This window comes from Protopterus annectens, chromosome 2.part1 (genome assembly GCF_019279795.1).
Source record: "Protopterus annectens isolate FY-2018-M chromosome 2.part1, PAN1.0, whole genome shotgun sequence".
NCBI lineage: Eukaryota > Metazoa > Chordata > Ceratodontiformes > Protopteridae > Protopterus > Protopterus annectens.
The window spans coordinates 77,410,735-77,435,393 of record NC_056729.1 but is presented as its reverse complement, the minus strand read 5'-3'; the positions used below and the strand labels follow the sequence as shown (position 1 = coordinate 77,435,393).

The following is a 24,659-nucleotide window of genomic DNA, read 5'->3' as shown; positions in this document are numbered from 1 at the left end:
TTTGCAAGAAGCTGAGAGTTGCAGGGGAACAAAAGTTTAGTGATGCTTATGCTGAGTCTGCTTGCATTATTAATAGCACAACAAGTAGTGCACTTGCTTTTGATGCAGAAATGTGGGTTCTACTCCCACAGTAGGTAGATGCATTGCTGATACTGTACTGTACTGTATTGTAAAGGGGGTGGATGCTGCAGTCCTTTTTGGTGAAGATACCTAGTAACTATGAACCTGTTATCAGTTTGCCATCCATTCCCTATTGCAATATTACTAGCTTATAATTTTTTTAATGCAACATAAGCAATTTATTCCTCAAGGGCAACAGGCACTTTATTTGTAGATGAAACAATGAAATATAAAGTTGTTTGCTAACAGCAACCTCTTCATTAGTTACAGATTTCTTTAATGTGGAATTATTTAGATGACTTTTACTTCTTCAGAGATTGTGCATATTTATTGATACTGGTGGACTGTAGGAGTTTGAGTAGACTTTTATGATAGAAATGTTCTGAATTTGGCAGTTTTGTCATTACTGGTGCATGCAGTTTGTTTCATTATTTACTGGAAAAATGTTCAAAACAAATTTAAAACGCCCTCTACAACTGTACTATATTTTACAAGGAATATAATTTAATACAATCAGAAAGGTGTATCAAAGACCACATGTATGTTTCATGTGCAAGGGGCCTATGATTTGAAAACAGCCCAAAGTTAATCTTTATCTGCCACTGGCAAAATGCATTTTCTCTGAATGTGGGTTTTAATGCTGTTTCAATGAATGTGAGTTTCAAGGGCAGAGAAGTTTTAATGCCAAGTCTGTTTTCATTGTGAGATTGCATTGCTTTGCTTAGCAGATGTCTTAGTGTTTGTGCTGTAAAATGCAAAATAAAACTTTCAAATGAAGTCCAAATCAATCATCGTAGAAGTAGCTTAGCAGATGTCTTAGTGTTTGTGCTGTAAAATGCAAAATAAAACTTTCAAATGAAGTCCAAATGAATCATCGTAGAAGTAAAGCAGTATGCACATTAGTGTTTATGGTAAATGGGGTGAAATAGCCAAGTAATGGTTTATTGGAATGGCTGCAGGGGGGAGGCTCCATTCGACCATGATTTTGTGAGGGGGAAGGGTGGCAAACTCAAAGACAGTCCCGGCTGAACTATACCTCTCAACTGTCTATATTTTCACAGAATGAATAGATTTTTGCTTCTTACTTTTGGTTTGTTGCTCATAAAATGTGTGGTTTTCTAGCGAATAATTTAGTAATTAAGTCACTAAATAATGAAAGACACTGGGTTTCAGACTTCATAACCTTCAGAAAAATGCATGCTATGTTTCAGTTTATACAACGATTTTTAGTACTGTTTATATGATCCCCCAGTATATTTGGCCTTGTCCAGATTTCCTGCATTAACAGGTTGAGAGGTACATCCAAATAAACTGCTTTAAAGAATTAGGCATATCCAAACCTCTCGACTGTCCTCGATTTTGGCTCAAAATGTTGCTCTTCCCCTAATAATCCCGCCGCAAAATGGCAATTTTGGAAGAAAACGTGGAGGGTTTACAATTAAGAAATAACTGTAATAATCAAGAGTTATAGATTACTTTTATTTCAGAAATGCATGTAAATTCTTTTATTTTGTCAGCTGCTCAAGTTAGCAGTACTAATATTAAAAAGTGTCCCTTCTTTGACAGGTTCCCAGCTGTATTGTGTGGTTATTTTATATTTTTACATCACATTTTTGGTCAATTTTTCATAATATTTTGTTTTTTTGGCAAATTAGTGGCAAATCATTAAAGACTGAAGTTAAAAAATAATGACAGACATTTGAGTTTCAGATTTCATACCCTTCAGAAAATTCATACTAATGCAAGACCTACTATTCTATTATCTTTCTAAGTTTATAAGAGCAATATTTAAAAATTGGCCTTATTTTTGGGCCTTTGTCCTACTTCCATGTATGGCTTTGTCTAGATTTATTGCTCTGAGGTCGAGAGGTATGACAAATGTGTCAGGGCCATCACAGTCAGCCAGAGACATTTCGAATTGCGACATACCTGTTGCATCCCACTCCCCCATGTAGTGCAACTCTGGATGTGTCCAAGCAAGGCAAGGAGCAGTTATGCAGTGTAAATGTGCAGAGTATTCCCCCATCCAAGGGGGACACAAGTACTACTTTTATTCTGTCCTTGATTTTGCAGAATGTTCTGGTTTCTGTCATATTTTTATACTGTTGATTTATGCTTATTATTACTCAGAAAATGCCTGTTGCTCTGTGTTTAAGTAGCCATGCTTTAATGACCATCAAGTAAGCTTGTCTGAGATTGTAAGATGCAAGTAAGCTTTAATAAGCATACTGTTAAAGAATTGCCAACATTGAAAGCCTTTTTGCTGTTGCCATGCAGAGAATACTTGCATAACTAGATAATGTGTAAGCCTTGGGTATCGAAATACATACAACAGTATTTGTAATAAAGGACAGGATTACATTATTTTAAAAAGCTCATTACATTTGTTGGAGACTTGCAGTAATTTTTGCAGTCTTTACCTGTAAACCGAACAGAATGCCAATCTATCATGTGTGGTCCATTACCTGTACAGTAATCCTTTAAGCAATATATCTTGAGCTTGTTTCTTGTTTAGGTTCAGAGTTCATAGGTAGGTACTAGGCTATTGGCCCTAGAGCCCATACAAGCCTAGCCAAAAATGTACCCTGGCTTTCGCCACCCAAGAAAATTATTTTCCTGTGCCCCTGTCGAGCAGAGCCACAGAAGTGATCCCTGGGGTGAATTTCCCATTTCCCATCCAATCATCAAGATTTTTCTTGAAGAGTACTAATGAGGAGCTCTGTTTGACATAGATAGGTAGTCTGTTCCAGATTATGGGAAGTCTCTGGGACAGGAATCTATCCCTCCAGCATGTTCTGTTTATTGTGGTGACAAGGTTAAGGTCCCTAGAGCATGTAGCTCGGAGGGATTGGGATTTCTTAAGTAGAGCATGTCCAATAGCTCTGGGTTTGACATAGCTTTGTATGTTAGGCAGAGATCGCCCCTGAATAGGCGATATGCGATGGTTTGCTTTTCATTTTTTACTTTGATCATGTTTTCCCCATGAAACAAGTAGATAGTTTATTTTGCCTCAGTCTTACTAGATAGTTGTTGTCAGGCAGCAGGTCTTTTTTGGATAAGAAACATTTTTACAAGTGGGGGTATCACAGAGATTGCTACTTTCAGCATGTTACTTGATACTTTAATAAAGCTGAATATAAATTATAATTAGAACTGCAGTGCAAGGAGAAGTGGTTTGAGTTGAGTGCTGCTTGTTTTTCTTATACTTGATTTTGACTGGCATTCCAGTAATGTATTTAAAAAGTAATTTATTTTTTCATGACTCACAACCTTTTTGTTTCCATCTAGATATTAAGTAAGCTGTCATGCAGCCAATGCATTGAAATATTTTTTTCTTCTACACTTCATTTTGTCTTAATTGGACTCTCATAATGATGGTTTGGCACCCAGGGCAGCGTAAGTTACAGTTTTTGTGGTTTTGGCCATAGCTCCTCCCCTTTCTAGTTGGCCACACCCCTTCCCATTGACCCCACCCATTCAGCTGTCTCCTGCAGCCCCACTTTGATTTGAAGTCACCAGCTGCCACTGATGCCAATCCATCTGAAATTAAAAGTTAGTCATCTGATCCAACATGCTCCTTAACCACCTCATCTCAAGGAGGACAGACTAATCTTCAGAATATCTTTTAAAGCACCTGAATGTATTTTTGAAAAACCTCTCATTTTCTTAGAATGCATAAGTGAAATAAAAACTAAGTACATTATACTCTCTTAAGGTTTCATGCACCGACTACCAGACATAGATCTACACTCATCCCATCCTTAAAATATGGTGGAAAGATTTTAACATCCCTTCCACAGAATGAATCAGATGAATTTATTACTGGTTATAACAAAATGTCCAGATCTGCTTCAGGGTCTCCAAGAGGCCCACTGTTACAGTGTACTTAAGAGACCTTCTTAATCAAGACTTTTAGTTATTCTAGAATTAATCTTTCACCTTTTCTGTCATCCATCATGCCCTATTTCCTTCTTTTGCAGATATTCTAAGCTGGTAGACACCGACAGGCATTTTAAGAGTCTTTGTTTCAAGTACACCTCCCCACTTCTGCAAGCACATCCAGTTGCAGAGCACCTTCTACTTTCTTACCTGTTCTATGTAACCCACTTTTACTGTGACACTAAAGACATTACACAGTCCCTGGTATAAAAAGGGCACTAAAAGTGAATCTTCTAAATCTGAACAGTTCAGAACACTGTAAAAATGTGCATTGAACTAATTTCTCTCTTTGTCCACTCTTATTTTATATTTTCCTGTCACTTAAGGAAACTTCTGCCTAAACTCAGTTAATGTACTTACTACAGTTTGCATATCTGCTTATTTGTGCTTAAATACTTCTTTAGAACTACTAAGCCGATCTTTTTGTTTCTTACAGTTGTTTATATTCTTATTATATTTTTGAAGTTTCATATTGGAGTCCTTGCTCTCTCTCTCTCAGCTGAAACAAGCTATTGGCTTGGTGGAATTCTGGGTAACAAATAAATAAAATAAACAAGCCAGCAATATGTCACCCTGTTCCTGAAAGAAAGCATTGATTTCAGTGACTATAACTTTTTCAAAGTCAAAAGTGATCCTCATAAACCTAGTAATAAAAAATGCTTCTTAATCAAACCAACAATTCAAAAAAATGCTGTGGTTGTGGCTTTCAAGTACCAATTCAAATTTGTATCCAGAGGAAATTTATTGTAAATAAATAAATAAAAACAGTTAAGCATTTTCATTCTGCTCCATTAAGAACTTCATCAGAACTACACACACTGACTCCATTTTGGTTTAAATAACCAATTTAATCAGATGACAACTGAAATTACAAGGCAAATGAAAACATCTCCAAGCCATTCTTAAAAGACCATCACCTCAAAAACTAAAATATCAGAACTTACTTGTTAAAATTCAAAACGTATAAAAATTTTAACAAAATTGACATTAAAATACAATCATACTAAAAAACGAACTCATAAAACAATAAGTTATAGGTTTATTGCCTTTAATAGTAAGACATTGTTAAAAATATATTTGGTTAATCCTGGAGTCTGAGACTCATTTAATCTTCTTCTTTCGGCTTTTCCCGGTTAGGGGTCGCCACAGTGGAACTCCAGTCCGCTAATGACTGGCAGTAGATTTATTACGGGTGCCGAGGTGCCAGCTCGATGCCCAACCTTCAACGAAGGCATGCCCATTCTACGCATGTCTTTCGAATGCCACTCTACCACGGGGAGGACATGCAGACTCCATACAGAAGGCGTTCCCGCCAAGAATTGAATGGAAGAACCTCTTGCTGTGAGGCAACAATGCTACTGCTGCACCACCGCGGCTAAAATTGCTAATGCAATTCATGGTATTACAGCATTTTCTCCCAACTTTTTCTTATTGCAGAAATCTGCACCTTTTCCAAAATAAAAACCAAGAACTTTAAAAACTTAGTAAACATCTCTGAATGTTTACATGGGGTGTTTTCTTCATCCTCTTTTTTTATTGCATAGGTGCATTTATAAATCCTAGCCTGTAATGCATGTTCAATCTTCCCCAAGTAAAATATAACAGCATGTAAGGCAAGATGCAAGATAAACTACCCCTGTTGTTGTAAGGTTGTATCTACCCCTGTTGTTGTAAGGTTGTATCTACCCTTGTAAAATAAAGTTTGTGAATAAGAGTTGATGGTGATACTGACATTGTCACAAATAAACCTACATTATAAGCAGTCCCCACACTTATACTTCCTCCTATTTTCTCAGTGTTTCCTGTCACTTCACTGGTCCCTTTTTTCAATAACCATTTAATATTTGCAAAAGTAGGGATTTCACCTAGTTTTTGAGTAAGACCAGTGGGAAGAAACACACCTGATCAATTTTTGCAGAAATTTCTTCACCTCACCCGCACTGTTGTTAAATGTGAGGATCATGGCATTAGACTGTTGATTGTTCCTAGTCCTGTTTAATACCCCTAACTTGGAAGACATTGAACAATCTACAATTGCTTTGTAAATGGTCGCTCTTCCTGAGACCACTTCAACGGCTATGTCATTTACTAATTTGGCGGGATAAGCCCTATCCAAAGATAATATCTTAAGTTTGTCCAGCTCTAACAAGAATTGGCTATCATCAAATATCAACCTGGATAACCTCATCACGTGTCCTTTTACCAAACTCCTTTTGTTCCACAAAGGGAGGCTACTCGAGTAATGCAGGTAAACACTGGAAAAGTTGGCTTCCTAAAAATGGTTGACTCCCATCTACTGCTTGTTGTGCTTTTCGAAACTCTGACATCCAAATGACTATTGTTGTTGCTACTCTTATAATATGTAAAACTAAGAAAGTCTACACTGGTTTTAATGTATCTAAATTTATTCTACATAGCAAAGGAATCTGTTCACAGAATAAACATATCATTCAAATATCTTGGCGATAGAAGAACACTGGGCCGACATTTACTGCCAAAATAAAATACTTTTACTAATACCACATAACGGTGGCAAAAACAGGGATACACAAGGAATACACTGCCACACCTTTTACTTGTTGAAATCATTCGATTTCAAAGTATACATAATCGTTTTTAACACTGTGTCAATGTGCTTGAGAATAAACAAAATGTACTCGCATGCCTACCTCCTGATTGTGAGACTCTGCAGTTGGCGTACAGAGCTAACTGATCCACAGCTGATGCCATGTCAGTAGCACTACAGATCTCCCTTGAGCATCTAGAGGGCAAAGACAACTATGTGAGGATTCTATTCATAGACTTCAGCTCTGCATTTAATAGGTAGTATCAATGCAGCTGATAGAAAAACTGGCATACTTAGGAATCACTAAACATCTCTGTAAATGGATCCTGGACTTACTGATTGACAGACCACAGTGGGTCTGTTCATCAAAGTGCATCCTGATCAACATTGGGTTTTCACAGTGATGTGTTCTCAGCCCACTGTTATTTACCACCTTGACCCATGACGGCTATGCTAAGCACAAGTCCAACCATATCATCAAGTTTGCTGATGACACCACAGTCATGGGCTCATCACAGAGGAGGATGAAATGGTGTACAGAGAGGATGTGGCATCTCTGATCAGTTGGTACGAGGGGAACAACCGTGACCTAAATGTAAGCAAGACCAAAGAGATGATCATCAACTTCAGGAAAAGGAGAACAAACCACCCAGTGCTCAGGATCAATGGTGAGAGGGTGGAGAGGGTTAAAAGTACGAAATGCCTGGGTGTGCGCATATCAGAGGATCTCTCATGGTTGGGAAACACCAGCCATCTGATCAAGAAAGCTCACCAATGCCTCCACTTTTTAACAAGGGTGATAAAAACTAAGCTTCCTCCTCATATTCTCTTCACCTTCTATAGAGGTGCAATAGAGAGCATCCTCACTTGCAACTTCACAGTGTGGTTTGGAAGCTGCACAGTTACAGAAAGGAATGTGCTATAAAGAGTGGTGAGGGCTGCAGAGAAGGTAACAGGTTCCAGTCTTCCATCGATACAACATCTTTATTCTGCAAGAAGCATCCAAAAGGCCACCAAAATAACACAGGACAACACACATCCTGCACATGGACTGTTTAAGCATCTGGCATCAGGCAGGAGATACTGCAGCATCCGCTGCAGGACTACAAGATTCAGTAACAGTTTCTACCCTACAGTGATTAGACTTCTGAACTCGGGCAATAGTCCCAGGGGCGTGGACATACAAGTCAGTTTTTAGTTATTTGTGCAATATATACTTTATATATATATATATATATATATATATATATATATACACATACTCCAAGTAAGTGCAATATTTATTTATTATATACATAGTCTTATTTAACTCACTCAGGTGCATTATTAGACAAATAACTTAGGCGTTTTAATCTGTAGTGTGTTTTGTATTACTTTAAACAGGGTAGTTTAACTCAGGGGAATGTATTATTTTCATTTATGAATGCTGGTAAATGTCTCCCCTCTTTCTTGCATGTATTGGGAGTAGTATTGTATTTGTTATTATGTTTATTCCTCTACTTGTATGTGTTATTTTATTTTCCTTTGTACTCTCAAGAACTGAGCTGATGCATGAAATTTCATTAGGCTACACGTGTGTAGTTCTAAAAGACAATAAAGTTTACTTTGACTTGAAAGAGACATATCACTAGTGATAGCCTGGTAAAACCAATCCACTGTAACCGCATGGGGTATTAACAAAAACATGTCCTTCACATCAACAGTAACAAATGTACAGTTCTCACAGGATGAGGTGTTGGATAATTTCAGTATAAAATCCCATGAATCCCTTAATGTGTGATTTGCCCTTTAAAAATGTTTCATTTGCTGTCAGCCGACACAGCCAAAGGCTCAGTTTTGGATCCTGCAGAAGCCACTATTAGACGCATGAGAAGATCATTGTGGTCCTTGTGCACTTTGGGGATCCCAAAAATGACTGGTATGACTGGCTGGTCATCTCTGAGAAACTTGACCAAATCAGAAGACAATTCAAATTCATGCAACACACACTTCACTCAACCATGAGTCAATTTTACTAAAAGCATAACTAATTTCATTTCTGGAAGTCAATCTAAAAGAAGTACTGTCATTCAGATAGTCAAGTATTTCACCAGAGTAGCAGAGATTGTTCATCACCCCTACCTTCCCCCCCGTCTGGTTTCATGATCCAAATGTATCTACTACTGGATAAAGAATGGAACAACCTCCTTTCACTGTCTGTTAAATAAAAAAAAAAAACGTATTTGCATGCAACTATCTGATGTCAGTTTCACATAATCTCTTGTACAAAGATATGGGAAGTGCAAGGGTGGATTAAGAGAGCTTGATCTCTTTAAAACTCTTGTACCATGATGACTGTTACTGCTGTCAAAAAAAAAATTTAAATTCAACTTCCTCGTGCAAAGTTTAATTGTACTACTGAGTCCACTAGATTCAGGTAAAAAAAAACTCTTAAAAATAAATTGGCAAAATTATTGTCAGTGTTCAAATGACTGTAATTATAAGGCCTCAAGTCGTTGACTTCAACGATGTTAGCTGATGCAGTTACAGTATTTACCACCACTGATTTTGTTGTTGAAATGTTCAGCATCTCAGTTTCCGGCTCCAGCCTCTGCCTCTATGTTTCATTTGGAATATTATTTCCTGGGCTAATAACCATTGATGTCTGGGGCCTCTTCTCTGTGTTGAATGCAGTGTTGGCCTGGTTCTTCTGGGCTACTTTTGCACCTCTGCAAATTGGGTTTTAAAAAACTTCATTTGCAGAGGGATCACCCTGTTTATCATATACCCCAGTGGCTGCACTGTCCCCCCCTCCAAGGTTCCTCATCAGTTAACACTGGCTTGTTAGTTCAGATACCTGTTGGATTGGGTTATGCTTTAATCCCTTTATAGTCCTCCTTGTCATGTATCAACCTTTTTTCTTTTCTTTTCCTTACAGTGGCACATTTACTGCTGTGTTGAAAATCTGATAACATTTATTTTCAATTGTCAGGAAAAAAAGATCATTGGTAATTTCATTTTACAACTTCCCAATATCAGTAGTCAATTTTACCAGCTGTCTGTTGTTGTCCTCAACTGAAATACCCATAACCTCCATTCTAGTCTTGTCAAAAATTCCCAGTAATTCACTGTGCATTATTGAACTATTCTCGGTACCACTGGGGAACTTCCACATCTGGAAATCTTTGGGGACTCTGCATCCTGCTGTACTATCCCTTACAAAAGCACTGTCAATTTGCATAATAAATGTGTATAAAAGCTTTTCAAATTGATTAAGTTTGTCTGTCAGTGTATCACTATTGTTTTACAGACCCACTTGTAATATATAATGTGGGTTCCTTTACCAGTCTTGGGTTACTGTAAAAAGGGACCAGTGAAATAACAGGAAATACTGACAAAAACAGAGGGATGTACAAGTGCATGACCTGTTTGCAATGTACATTTATTTATGACAGTATAAAATCATCATCCCCTCTTATTCGAAAACTTTATTTTGCAAGGGTAAATATAACTGTACAACAAGAGAGGTAATTTAACTTCCATCTTGCCTTACATGCCTTGTGTTTTACATAGAGAAGACTGTGCATGCATTATGAACTAGGATTTATAAACACAATTATGCAATAAAAAAGGGGACAAAAAAAATACCCAAAGTAAACATTCAGAGGTGTGTACTAACTTTAAAAAGTTCTTGTTTTTTTATTTTGGAAAAAGTGCAGATTTCTGAGACACATGGAAGTTAGGAGACAAGACTGGAATACCATGAATTGTACTGGCAGTTGTTATCAAATGCCTCTTGGACCCGAGGGTTAAATGAATATATTTCTGTTAACAGTGCCTTACAATTAAAGGAACTGAACCTGTTACCTATCGTCTAAAACTGACTACTTATCAACTGTTTTTTTTTTACTATGGTTGTAAATAAAACAGTTTTTTTAATATGTTTTGAATTTTTACCATTAAGTTCTGATATTTTCAACATTTTTTGTGGTAACTGTCTCTTTAAAAATGGTTTGCAGAGGATTTCATTTGTCATGTGATCACACTGGTTATTTAAATTAAAATGGAGTCAGTGTGCGTAGTGCTTATGAAGTTCTTAACAGAGTAGAACAAAAACACTTAACACTTTTGATTTATTTACTTATTTGCAATAACTTTCCACTGGATACAAATTCTAATTGGTTCTTGGAAGGAACAACCACAATGTTTTTTCGATCTTTATAAACCTGTTTGTACTAAACACAGATGACAAATTATCCATCTTCATATGAGTCAACAGGGTTTGCTAACTCTATCAGGAAGACAGACATATTACGGTGAGAAAGCTTTTGACATGGCTAACTGGTAATTTTTTTGAGGTGCTTTGCAAATTTGGTTTATTCATTTACTTTATATTGTACGAGGGCTCTCAAGGCCTGCTGAAGATGGAAAGATGGGGAAAACTATTTGCGACTATCAAGCACACAAAATGCCCTATGCAGTGAAATTCTAACCCAACTGCTTCACTCCTCAGGTGTATCTGCAGTGCAGATGACCAATTCCAGTCATACCCCTTGCAGTCAGCTTGTACCTGTAGCTAACTATCCCTTACAGGAATATTCCGGAGCTTCTTGGCATCTTAACTAACCTTATCACACTGTTAGGTTACAAAATTAACATCAGTAAAAGTGAACAGTCGAGCCTAAATCTTTGTCTCTCTGATGAAATTAAATGCTACTAGCAACATGTTGGTACTGTATTCATTTTATATACTTCAGCATTTCCCAGTCTCTCCAGATGGTGCATACTAACATGATTCAGGGGCTGGTAATGAAATATAAGGCTGTCTTCTAAAGGGTGAAGCCTTCCACATGCCTATACTAACCAAGATCATCTATCCAGTCCTGACAGTCCATTTAGTATTAAAGAGGATCAGCTGTTCCTCTTGATCCCAGCTGTATTAAAATTAATTTTATCAGGAGTTGAGCACCCTTGCCTAAACCACACACACTCAAATACAGAGGTAGCTCAGAGCTTCCCAACACAGGAGTGAGCTGGATATGGATTGCTCAAGGGTATTTAGCTATGCTGAAGTTTAATTAGCTGGATAAAAGATCTGTCATGGTTGATTCCTGGTTCCCATTTTTAATATAACCAAATATCCTGCACTGCTTCTCTCTGTTCTGGCTACTTTACAGCAACCTGTTTGAGCTTTCTAGTCTAGAGATGTTCCCCAATGGCTGGGCCTTCTATCACCTGTCATAAGTATAGTGCAAGCTTTCTTCCCCATGAAGGATATGCCTTATGCAAAACCCTGAGCCATGAGTCCTAGGACTGCTTAATCTCAGTGGGAACACTGAGTCCTCTAATAAATTCAAAGCAAAATAGCATTTCTGAAATGCTTACTTTTTATTTACCTACAAATGTGATATTTTTAATTATCCTTTAGTGCAAATTTAGCACCAGCTACTGTCTAGGTGCCCAATAGTGTTATTTTTTTCTAGGTGCACTAAACTGACATACACACCAACAAACATCCCTAGATCCTCAAAACAATTATTGTTTCAAGTACACTTCTTGGCAACAAAGCTTCCCTTTTATGGGTTCTCATTTATCATGCCTATGGGGCCTAGAAAACCCTTCAACAAACCTGTACTTGCTTAAATGGCTAGCTGTCCAGAGACCTTAACACAGATGAATATTTTTTAGTTGAAAATGCCTAAGCTGCTGCTGTTTATGTATTACACAAATGCTTTCTAGAATGTTTCCCAAATTTTCACTGCGAAGGGTGACACAGAGGTATACCAGTTAGCACGGTTCTCTCGTTTGGTTCTTGGCTAGGGTGCCTTCTGTGCTGAGTCTGCATACCATTCCTATGTCCATGCAGGTTGATGTTAGGTGCTGCAATTTCCTCACAAATCCCCCCAAAAGTGCTAATACTGCAGGTGAATTAGTTTTCCTCCAGACTGCTCAGCTAGGTATATATGTGTGCTGTGTGTTACCAAATATTTGAGTGTACATCCTACAATGAGTTGGTATGTCACTGTGTACATCCTGCAGTGAGTTGGTATGTCACTGTGTACATCCTGCAGTGAGTTGGTATGTCACTGTGTACATCCTGCAATGAGTTGGTATGTCACTCTGCACAGTTACTCTGCCTTGCACCCACTGAAAGCTGACACAGGCTCCAGCTACCCTGCGACTCCCAAACTGGCTTAAGCAGGTAATCAGAGCATGAATGAATATTAGAGATATGGTTAGCAGGAGCAAAGTTCTTAGTCTGACATGTTTTAATTATGCATACATCTATCCAATTTCGAGATCATCATCAGGGATCTATTCTTTCAGCTACGACAAAACACCTCACAAAGTTCCTCTTTTTGATCTGTTACAATACCAGAGGCTGGCAAAACATGAAGTTAGCCACATTATTGTTTTTATTAGCAGCAAAGAAAGACATTTACTGTAGAAGACCACTTCCCTTTCACCTACAATACTACTGCATACACATGAAGTATACAGAAAGTGCTGTCTTTCCATACAACTTTCCCTTTCTTTGAAACCTAAAACCAAAGGAAATTGAGTCTATGCCTAATTTTAAGAAATATCTTCTCTGTCTGCATCTACAAGAGTCCTTATAATTCATTTCTTGGCCATCAGCTGGTCACTGTGGCCAGATTCACATCCATTTGGGCCCCATATCCCTTTTGCTGAGGAGAAGTCTCTGAAAATCTCTTCATCCCACCTGCATCATGAGAGCATCATGAGAGCTTATCTCCAGCATTAGGAAGCTGGGGTCTTCCTGATATCTAGCACTTTAACACTCTGCACACTCACAACTACTCCCTCATACTACAAACACCATGTTTTGTATGTAAACTGGTCAGGGTTCCTTTGTGAGACCACTCTGTTATGGAACAGAAACTCCTTGATATCACTATCTGTACTCTTCCTCTAACCTGTTTTCCTTCCATTTTCTTAAATGTTTAGCTGATTAATACTGGCATATTAATTTCTGACCTTGTATTACTTCTGAACATTTCTCTCAACTGTTCTGCAGTTACTACAGCTTTTCCAAATAGGAGTCTTACTGTTGATGGTCTGTTATTTAGTCTTGTCAAAGGTTTTTTTAAGCTGTTCATTATAACAGTAACACAAACTTCTGCAGAACTAATGGTCAGTGCCTGCTGAACACAAAGGATATGACAACTTCTTAAGCATGACTTTTGATTTGCTTTGTAAGGCAAATACCTCAAAATGTGAAGAGTAAAATATGTTTTACTTGAAATAATGCCAATGATGCATAATGAAAACTGCAAGTCACGTAAAACTAATATAAAAGACACAACTCACATGTTCAGTGTTTAACTTGGATCAACAGTGCACAAATCTTTGTTTAGGTGTTCAAATGCAGTTTCATCTTGCACTAATAAAGGACGCTTATTTGTATATTTAAAATTAATGATTTTGTTTCATTCTTATCCACTAACCTTTCTGAGACAGTTATGACTTTTCCAGGATGTCAGTTTCTAAGATTTCCTTTCCTTCATAATCTGTAACTCCCACCCAAAGTTAAAAATATTAAATATCCAAAATGTTACTGTGCCAAGAGGCATTCTCAGCCAATGTACAAAGCTCAGAAAGGAAGGGGGAGGGGTAATAAAATATTCACTAAAACACTGCAATAGACGGCTAAACATGCTGCTGTTACTCCCAAACATAACTGTAAGAAACTAGTTTAAAAAGTTTAAAAAAATGAGCTAATACAACACAGTAAATAATTTTACACTTCACTGCTAAGTAAAATGGTCATCACAAGTACTTAACTGCTGAATTGCATTAGCAGACTTTGCCAAGCCTCAGCATGAAAGACGATTTACTTTACAAGTTTTACAAAAAAAACTGATGAAAAATATTCAAAGACTTACTTCGTTTGATAGCAGCTCTAATGGAAGACAGACGGCCTTGACTGAAAGAGAAGCAGAAACAGCATTTAGCAAGTCAGCACAGACATGGTGTTATGAAGTATCAGACAATCACAATAGAATAAACGCAACAGAATGGTGGAAATCCACATTGATTTGTTCTAACTTGAAGGCAAACAGGAAACAGCTCTGGAGGGGGATACTTTTAATAGTTGCAAGAATATGTTTCTTAAGACACAAGTATGGGGTGAAGCCAACTTTCTTAATGAAAACCATCTGTACAGATTCTATGTTTTAGTCATTCAGCAGAAAGTTAATGTAAACACTTCCCTCAAGTTTTAGAGCCACAGATATTCCTCTTGCAACTATGTACTGCCCGTGTCCAGAGAGAGACATCAGCACTGCAAACAATAAGATGTGATGCCCTTATTTACAAACTACCCTAGGTCTCTGCTGGCATTATGCCAGCCACTAGCTAGCTGTGTTTCTTGCTCTAGAGCCCTAAGGACTTCCACGTACATAAAGAAACAAGACACAGTTAAATCTCTGTAAACAGAATGTAAGAAAATGCCTGAGAAAAATATGACCACATTCATTCCTAATAATATGAACTAGCTGCCTGTAAAATTTCCCTCAGTAAATCCACAAGTCCTTTGTAGAAATGATGACCTGTTTTGATTTATGTTACACCATATATGTGAGGGCTTCCATTTGTTTTTTTAAACTATCATTCAAAGAAATGAGGCGTGTGTCTCATAAACAACAACATCAGCTGCAGTTTTTAACATGCATTTTTGAACTTAACCAAGTAAACTGTGTGCGTTGAATGTGTGTATGTCTACAAATACATACACACATACACAAAGCATGTTTTTTTCAACATGCTACCTTCAGAATTCTATTTTTTTAACCTAGGGACTGCTCCCCTACAATTCATACTTGCTAGAATTTTCTTGTTGAAGGAGTCTACTCAGTCTAGTAATAAAGGTAGCAGTTTGCATCCTGGACATTCATCTCAGTTCTTTCTCAAGCTTACATCTTGTTGTTATTTACCCCACATCTATACCTCAAGAATATAAGAACCACAGTGTCCTTTTAACTTCATAATCCATTCACTAACGTCGATCACATTTGTGTAGGTGAGGGGAAGAAAAAACTACTTAACAGCTGTCTCGAAAAAGGGAAGTTGCCATCAAGGAACTATGACCTCTTTTCCTCCTGGTTTAGTGCTATCATAGGGGTATGCATGCATCTTTGCACATATCCTGAAACATGACTTTCGCATCTGCCCCATCACAAAACCATGCGGCAAGGCAACTAGTTTCTACACGGTGTTAGCCATGTGGAGAAGCACTCTCCTCTTCTGTCACATGCAATGAAATGACAGCAGACCACAAGTTAATTTGAGTTTTACCACCCCAGTCAATCCTCTGACAACCACTATGCAATCTCAAATGTAAGTTACCAACAGCACAGATGAATTACTCAAGTCTGCAAAGTTGGCTGGCCACAAGATCCTAAAATCAAAAGACAGACATCCATGAAGACTGTTGCATTTTCACATCTTAAATCAGCTAAAACAATGAAAAAAAAGTCAAGTTTTAAGTTCACAGGTTCATAGACAGATACTCGGCAATATGTTTATAGGCTGTTTATAGCCTAGCCATAATCTAGAGTATCAGAAGTTTCCTCCTCCTTTGAGAAGGAACTCAGAAATGGCCCAGGGAAAATTTAAAGATGCCCATCCAACTATCCAGGCTGGACTTATATGGTGACATATGTGTACATTGTTTAATGCACATAGGTAGCTTATTCTAGGGATGGGACATAAACTAGGATAAGAATCACTCATGCCAACAGGCCTTATTTTTTTGTTGGTACAGGTTAAGGTCTTTTGTATGGGTTTCAGGAAAATCATCTGTTTTATGAAAACACAAAAAGTCAAGGAGAGTTGGGTTTTCCTTGGTATGAAAGGCTAAACATACACCACCACAGAGAAGTCTGTAAGAGACAATAAAAAAAAGGAAATGGCAGCTAAACAGTCTGAATTACTAAAGGGCTTGAGACCTGTGATTTGTTTCATTAGGAATCGCCATGGTTTCCCAAACTGTTTGATAATGTTTTGATAGATATGCACCAAAGGAGGCAATGTATTCAGTGATGGGGAAGATGACAGATGAATAAAGTGGAATTAAGACTTCTTTAGACATGACTTTGATTTTTAACTGGATGACAGAGAGTACCTTCTAACAGCAGCAGAGAAGTGAATATCAAAGTATAAGGAGTCACCGACAATGGTATTAAAACCTTTGCTAACAGCATCTGTGTTTAGCATTGTACCATATATGTGATATGACAAGGACTTCTTTTATTTACCAAAGTAGGTCACATACACTTTTCTGCATTCAGTTTGAGGCTGTTGTCATTATACCAGTTATTTGCACAGTCTAGCTCTACCTAGAATATTTGCATATTCGTGGGTATATGAATAATAATCCTTAGTTTACAACCACCTGCAAATTTAGATAACCAGAAGCTTGAGATGTTGGCTTGACTATCTAAGAAATAAATGTCAAACAGTAGGGGGCTCATAACTGAGCCCTGAGGGACTTCACTTGAGAGAGTTTTCCTTTTACAGGTGCCACTTGCAAATTTCATAACGTGGGTTCTATCCAATAAGCAGTTTGCCATCTATCTCCCTACATATGGGTTTGCTGATGACACTAGCAGCAGCAACGGCCTTAGCCAGATCCAGATATGACATGTGCACCTCATAACCACCATCTAATACTTCAGTTACCTTTTCAAAGAAATCTATGAGGTTAACAAGATAGGACTTACACTTGACAAATCCAAATTGATATGGATCTAGGGTTATGACATTATCAAGGATTAAACTGATGAGGTCAGAGCTGATATGCTCCATGGCTTTACAAGGAAGGCTAGTCAGGATAATGGATCACTAGTTACCAGGGTCTGTGGTTGGTTCCCCTTTTTAGAGGCATGACAACAGTTCTTCTCCAAGCTTCACGGATAGAGTCCATGGCAAGACTAATTTTTAAGAGGTTTACTAGAGGTTCCAATAAAGCATTCTTCATAGGGCTTCAAAGACTTATATTACACAGTGATCTTGGGAGGAGTCAGGACTGTGGGATTACGGGGGTTAATTATGGTGCTGAGTGGGGTGAACACTAAAATAACCTGAACATCTTGTAAATAAGAGAAGTAAAATACATAACAAATTAACGTCCTACAAAATAAGCCTTTGAAGAACTGCAAAATTATAAAAGTAATCTGTGCTTGTATAATTATGACTCACAGCAAAACACAAAGGAAAAAAGGTGACATTTGTGGTTCTGTACTGTTACCACAAACATGTCAATATGTCTTCATTGGTGCGTTACCTTGTACTTTTAATAACATAAAACAACTATCACCATCATGCGTCTGGTAGTATCATTACACAGACATTGTTCCTACACACACACACAAAAATCAAAGCTCAAATCACACAGAGAAGCACTCCTTTACTAGCAATGCATCAGGTATCACTTCATGACATGAATGTACCAGCTCAAAAGGGCCAGTCAAGATACAATTAAAAGTTTCAATTGTTTGCAAAAAACATGAAAAACAAAAACAGCAGTCAAAGTGTATTTTTTTTACATACAAATGCAAAATATCTTCACTTTGTCTAGACCTGCAGATTTTCATTTTGTTTCCTCAGCTGCTCTGCCTTTGTTTGAAAGACATTTTCTTTCATAAAGGCTTTTTAATTTACTTTACTAGATGAAACTATTCAGCCAAGGGAAACCTTATGATGGTTAACTATAAAGCATAAAAGAGTTAATTTGGGGATATTTTCACCTGTCATGGACACAGATTACAGATGAACCTAGTAAATTGAAGGATGCTATAATATATATGTCACTAATCCAAACAGTGCACTGCAAAATGCAGAAAAAATGGTCAGTGTTGGACATTAAAGTGCCAGATTTAGACACAGTAATTGTGGTTGGCTGCCCTGTAATACACCAACAGTATAAAATATCATACTGTTAATGGAAAGAATACAGTATTTTTTGTTGGTTCAGCTGTTTTATTCTTAGGAAATAATACATTACATAATGACTAAAGTTTTCCTGGTCTTGGTCTGGCAGAATTTTTTGACCAATTTATGTAATCCATTTTAAAGATGCACTTTGAAGAGTAACAAAGGCTTACCTAGCCTTTTCTTGTAACTACCAACTCAGAAGTTAAATTTTCCATATGCAGTGCTTTGTTAAAGGTCATGAATAGGCCTTAATTCCTTCAGGACTAGTCATAAAGTTATAAAGGACGAGCTGAACACACAAAGGGTTACTCTGTATGCTAGGGGAAATGGATGAATATCATCCAGAAGAAGGAAAACATGTAATGGAGACATCAAATGCCACAATTAAACAATTCAGATGATGCTGCATTATGAGCAGACAGAATTGAGGAGGGGAAAGGAGGACAGAGCAATTACTCACATCTCACTTCTGAGCATGAAAAGATAAAAAGGACAGATCTTTCTACAAAAGAAAAAGCTGATCAACTGCCATTCTAGTGCCAATACCAGTAGTCAGCTAATGTGACATTCACTGAATCCGAAACATGCTGACAGCAATTGGCTACACTGCCTGGAAAAGAAAGTCTCCTCCTCACTGGGAGTAGGAGTTGTGTTATCCGCTAAATGAAGCAGAAAGGGAGCAGCTACATATGGTGATATATGACACTGTGCTGAGAGAATGACAGAGACAGAAAGAGAGAAAGACAAGAAATGTTTAATGGAATAGCAGAGCATTAACCAGCAATGTACATCTCTTTCCAAATACCTTTAGTGTGCCCCATATATTTTATATTAAAGCAATAACCGACGACGTGGTGTGGTATATTGAAGATTTACCCACGGTTGGTGTGGTTTAATCATGAGGGCGAAGCCAGAGTGATTAAACAAAGGCAACTGTGGGTAAATCTTCAATATACCACAACCACGGAGTCGGTTATTGCTATTATACAATGACATTATTTAAGAAAAAAAATACTTTCCTTAAATAATGTCTTTGTATAACGACAGATTACTGTTCTTCCGCCGGTTGTGGTATACTGCTTCTTCACTTTGATGTACTGCGCATGCGTATGGGACTTGCGTTCCCACGCATACTCAGTACATCAATGCTTTGAAATGGAAGCAACGGAGAAAAGAAAGTCTCCATTGCTCCGTTTTCTCTCTCTCTTTTTTTTTTAATTGTAAAAAAAAAAAAAAGGTTTTGGGGAACTTTATACCAACGGAAAAAAGTCTGGGCGACCGGACCTTTTTTCCTTTGGTATACTGTGGGATTTACAACGGGCACGCTGGTTGGGCTGGGCCAATCAATGTGCATGTTTTCGAATAGTAATAGGGAGTCATTGTATAATTAAGAATTTTCCATGTTTTAGTACCTACAGCACTTTCAGTCAAGAATGCTCCATGTGTCTACAATGGTATATCAAACATATTTTAAAGTGTTGTTTAACTTCTGCCAAGATCTTTATATTGTGCTCTTAAGCTATGAAAATGTTTTTATATTTTTTTCATTCTCCAATATCCACTTTATCCAATTCAGGATCATGGGAGTTTGGAGGCTACCTTGGCACACAGTACGGTAGATAGATAATCCTAGGTATAGTGACAGTCCATCACAGAATGTGTCTGTTCATGTGTGTTTGATCTCTCACACACACAAACACACACTCACACACACACTGCAAGCACACCTACAGGCAATTTAGAAGACTGACAATTAACCTAATGGCAGGTGTCTTTGATACGACAGGAAAGTCAACAAACAACAAAAAGTATGTGCAGACATATGGAAGATGCATAGTAAGTACACGGCTGAGAAATGAACCAGACAGCTAAAAACAGTGAGGTAGCAATAGGTTCCTCACAAAGCGGAGTGAGTGATTTGACAATAACCACTCACTCTCATCCCCCCTGGTCAGCTTTACCAGTGCCTGGACTGTTAGTCAGACCAAGGTCAGGGCTGTATCCCATTATGACAGTTGTAGTCACTCCAGGCTAATTATAATCAACTCTGATCTCTCTGTGCCTCTCAGTAAATACGTACTTATTTTCTGCTGCAATTTCAAAAGGGAGGTTTTGAGTTCTGCAAAACAGCACCTTCAATCAACAAAAAGTAATGAAATTTTATTCAATAAACTGAAAAAATAGCAATAGGCAAGTTCATACCTTTCAACCTCTCAACATTTAAAATCACAGTAGAGGGTTCAAGATCAGAGAGGTCAAAATATGAGTATGTGTAAATTCGTATCCATGGGGATGGGGTCATGAATGTATAAATCTACCCTTTTAGGCCTTCATTTCAGCACCTTTACTTTATGTCAATATTAGCTTGAATTCCTGTGTGCAATGCGTATACACACACAAAGATGTGATCATCAATTACAGTTGTATGACTGACTGTGTACACCTCAGACATCTGCTTGCAATAAAATTATTAACAAACAATGGCAAAGAAATGTTTTCAGCTTGCTGCTGTTAGAACCATACAGTACAATCCATTAACAAACCACCCCCCCGTCATCTCAACTTCGACTCCAAATTAAGGACAGATGTTGAACATTGCTCTTATGTACTTAAAAAGTTGCTAGAGTAATAGAGTTTGCATTAACAAGCATTTTCTGAAAGATTTGAAATCTGAAACTCATAAATCTTTCATTATTTAATGACTGTAATCCACAACAATTTGCCAAAAAACACATTTTACAAGGAATAGACCAAAAATAAGAGGCAAAAATCAAGAACAGCTAAAAATTCTGGCACTTACAAAAAGTTCCAAAGTCTTTTTTTCTGGTTCAATGTCAGAGCGAAGATGGAGAGAAAACATTAAGGTAATCATGTGGGCCATTATACAATGGCAAGCAAATATGCCATTCATAATTGCAGTAAGGAAACAAATGCTCTACATTTCCATCAGCAGCACATACAGTCTTTCACCTACACTTCCCTACATGCAATCAATCTGTACACTTCAGAGTTAAATGTAGACAAGGATACATACCAACTAAGTGCAGCTACCCCCCCCCATTATACAGAAGTGAAAGGAAATGAAGTAATTTCAGAGCCAGGATTTGTACAAGTATCCTGCAGCAAACAAAAAATTAAGAAATGCATGGTTTTGGCTTTTTTATAAAAAATGTAATTATGTCCCTTTATTTCACAAATCAAAACAATCCACCACAAGCAGAGTGGTTAAGAAGTATGGGCTAGTCTGTGAAAATCTGGGGCAAAAGTGCTGAAAGAAGGCACTCAGTTAGCAGCTATCTGGACTTTAACCATATGACTATACACTGTATCACTTCCCTCACAGCACGTAATGAAAGTGACAGCTATTTTTTAACAATCATAAAATATTTTGGAGGACAGAACTGAGTCTTTCATTTGTAATATGACCACTCAAATATTACGTCTACACACTCCTATATATTGCCCAGTCTCCTCTATGGCTGCTACAGTCTTCTCAGCTTTCTAAGCTAGAAGAGGCCTACAATATACTGGCTAGGTTTTGACTAGCTCCCATACAGATTTGTGCCTCTTATTAAAGAAAGTTTTGTGTTCCAAAAATAACCATATACAAAAAACAGTGAGTCAGCTCAAGTCTGTCCCAGTTTATTCTAGTAAAGCTAGCTATTCAGAACGTCATTCAGTGGTATGCTTTGACACATTACCTTTGGTGCAGGGTTGATATGCTACCCAACCAATGAGACCAGATTACCACGTTGGGGATTCATTATTTTTTCTTTATTTGAATACATAAGCAGAAGCTAAGTACAACACATGCCAGCAACATTTCAGACACAGAGATGATCTAAGCTTCATCAATAACAAGTTCAGAAAATATCAGAATGTTTATCTACATAAATGAGGAAAAAAAAACAGATTATCACAACACTGTGAGCAACTGCAAGACAGGTTAGATGGCAGACTTAACATCAAGTTTATATAAAACAAGATGACAGCAGGACTAAACATAGTTTCATCAGGCCTTTTATTTACAGGAGTATTTAACTGAGTTAAAGTGGGAAGACAGAGCTTACAGAGGATACTTTTGCTGCTGCAGCAGTTGATTGTAGAGGGTAGTTGGTTCCTGCTATGCTCAACAGAACTTCGTAACAGTGCATCAGAAAAATTACAGTCTGGTTTTCTTTTGTAGTTTGTTACCAGCAAATCTGAGGTTCTTAATGACTGTGTATCTCTCATATGATGACGTGAGGCAGAAAGGGACGGAAACAAACTGATGACAGGTGTAGTTTAATAAAAAATAAATTCAGTTTTATGAAAGAAAAAAAGCCAGTTTAGGGACCTCGGTATGGCAATATGAGGAGTTATATATAAAGTTAGCAAATAAGTTAACGTCTGGACCAAAGTCAGGCTTCTGATGGCTAAGGGTTGAGTGTACAGGAGGTGGTAATATGTGTGACGCCTGTGCACTGGCACAGTAATCAAGGAGCCTCAATCCACACCTTTAGCACCAGTGAGGGGTGTGCACATTGGGGGAAAAACAAGTACACACACAGTAAAGTACAATTTCCCTTAAGAGCACACAGAGATCAGTCAGTTTGGGACTGGTTTCGCCCTTCCTCTCCAGATCCCCAATAAGACTCCCCAGTGGTACAGCTATAGGATGCAGATCTTAGCCTAGTAATCAAGCTAAAAAGTACAGTTGTGTACCTACCATAAATGTAGATGTTCGAGTGTATTCACTGTTGCAGTCATTACACTTGGGTTATCCTGCTGGCAGGCTACCCGCAGTCGGCCTGAATTCCAAAGTCCTGGTCCGGCATCGGTTGCTGTCGCCTCTTCCCTGACGTCAGTGCACCAGTGGTATATAAGATGCAGCCAACGGCATTTTCTTCAGTTTTTCTTGCCCCAGATGTCAGGTGCCCCCAAAAGGGTAGGCTAAAAACATTGCTTATTAAAAAGCATGCATTAAAATAAACAATACCTTAATCTACAAGCAAATACATAATACACTCGAACATCTACATTTATGGTAGGTACACAACTGTACTATGTTCATCGTGTTTCACTGTTGCAGTCATTATACTTGGGTTGAATCCCAAAGCTGAGGTTGGGCGGTTGGGTCTAAATAGAATTAGGAGAGGCTATGAGGCCCTGCAGAACTGCAGTGGCAAAGCCTGCTCTGGATTTAGAGTAAAGAGGTAAGTGGTAGTGCTTGGTAAAAGTGTGCACTGAACTCCAAGTTGCAGCCTCCAAAATTTCCTTGGTTGGTACTCCTCTGAGAAAGGTTGCTGATGTGGCTGCTGCCCTGGTCGAATGTGGCCTAATGCCCTTAAGCACTGATTTGCCATGCTGTGCACAGCAGAAACAAATGCAGTATCCTATCCATTTTGAAAGAGTCTGCTTTGAGATAGCCTTTCCTTGTGATCATGCAACATATGCCACTAAAAGTTGCTCAGTCTTTCTGAAAGCTTTAGTTTTGTCCAAGTAGAAGCGTAGCTGCCTGTGTACGTCCAAAGAATGCAGAAGTTTCTCCCCTTTACTCTGGGGATTTGGATAAAAAGTAGGCAAATGAATGGTTTGATTAAGAGCCACACTGGATACCACCTTTGGCATAAAAGTTGGGATTGTCCTTAGAGAAACCCTGTCCGGATGGAAAATGATAAAAGGTTCCACTGCCATTAATGCCTGTAACTCTGAGACTCTTCTTGCTGAAGTTATTGCTAGGAGCAGAGCTGTTTTCCATGATAAGAATTTTATCTCAGCTGTATTGGCTGGCTCAAAAGGAGGCAGTGTGAGCTTTTCCAAGACAAAATTGAGGTCCCATGTAAGTATCGGTGCTCTCCTTGGGGATCTTATGTTTTTGGCCCCTCTGAGGTACTGCCTTAGCAGTGGATGTGAAAAAAATAGGTGGTTCCGTATTGTAATGAGCTGAAATGGCAGAGGCATGGATCTTAATTGATGAGAAGGATAGACCTTTGTCCAGCATCTCAGTTAGGTATTGTAAAATCTGAGGAATATTTGGAACAACTGGGTCAATTCCTATCTCTTCCATTTTTCTGCATAAGATTTTCTGGTGCTGGGCCTCCTGGCTTCCAAAATG

General features: G+C 38.0%; 1 protein-coding gene across 3 annotated transcripts in view; it reads right to left on the bottom strand.

The window, feature by feature from the left end:
- The window catches only part of SH3D19 (SH3 domain containing 19), a 2,322,497-nt gene that overhangs the window by 1,220,273 nt on the left and 1,077,565 nt on the right, over positions 1-24,659 (bottom strand). For all 3 annotated transcript variants that reach the window (XM_044062032.1, XM_044062033.1, XM_044062034.1), the window contains exon 3: positions 14,512-14,552. In XM_044062032.1, the coding sequence (XP_043917967.1) occupies positions 14,512-14,552 (41 nt within the window). The remainder of the gene's footprint in view (positions 1-14,511; positions 14,553-24,659) is intronic.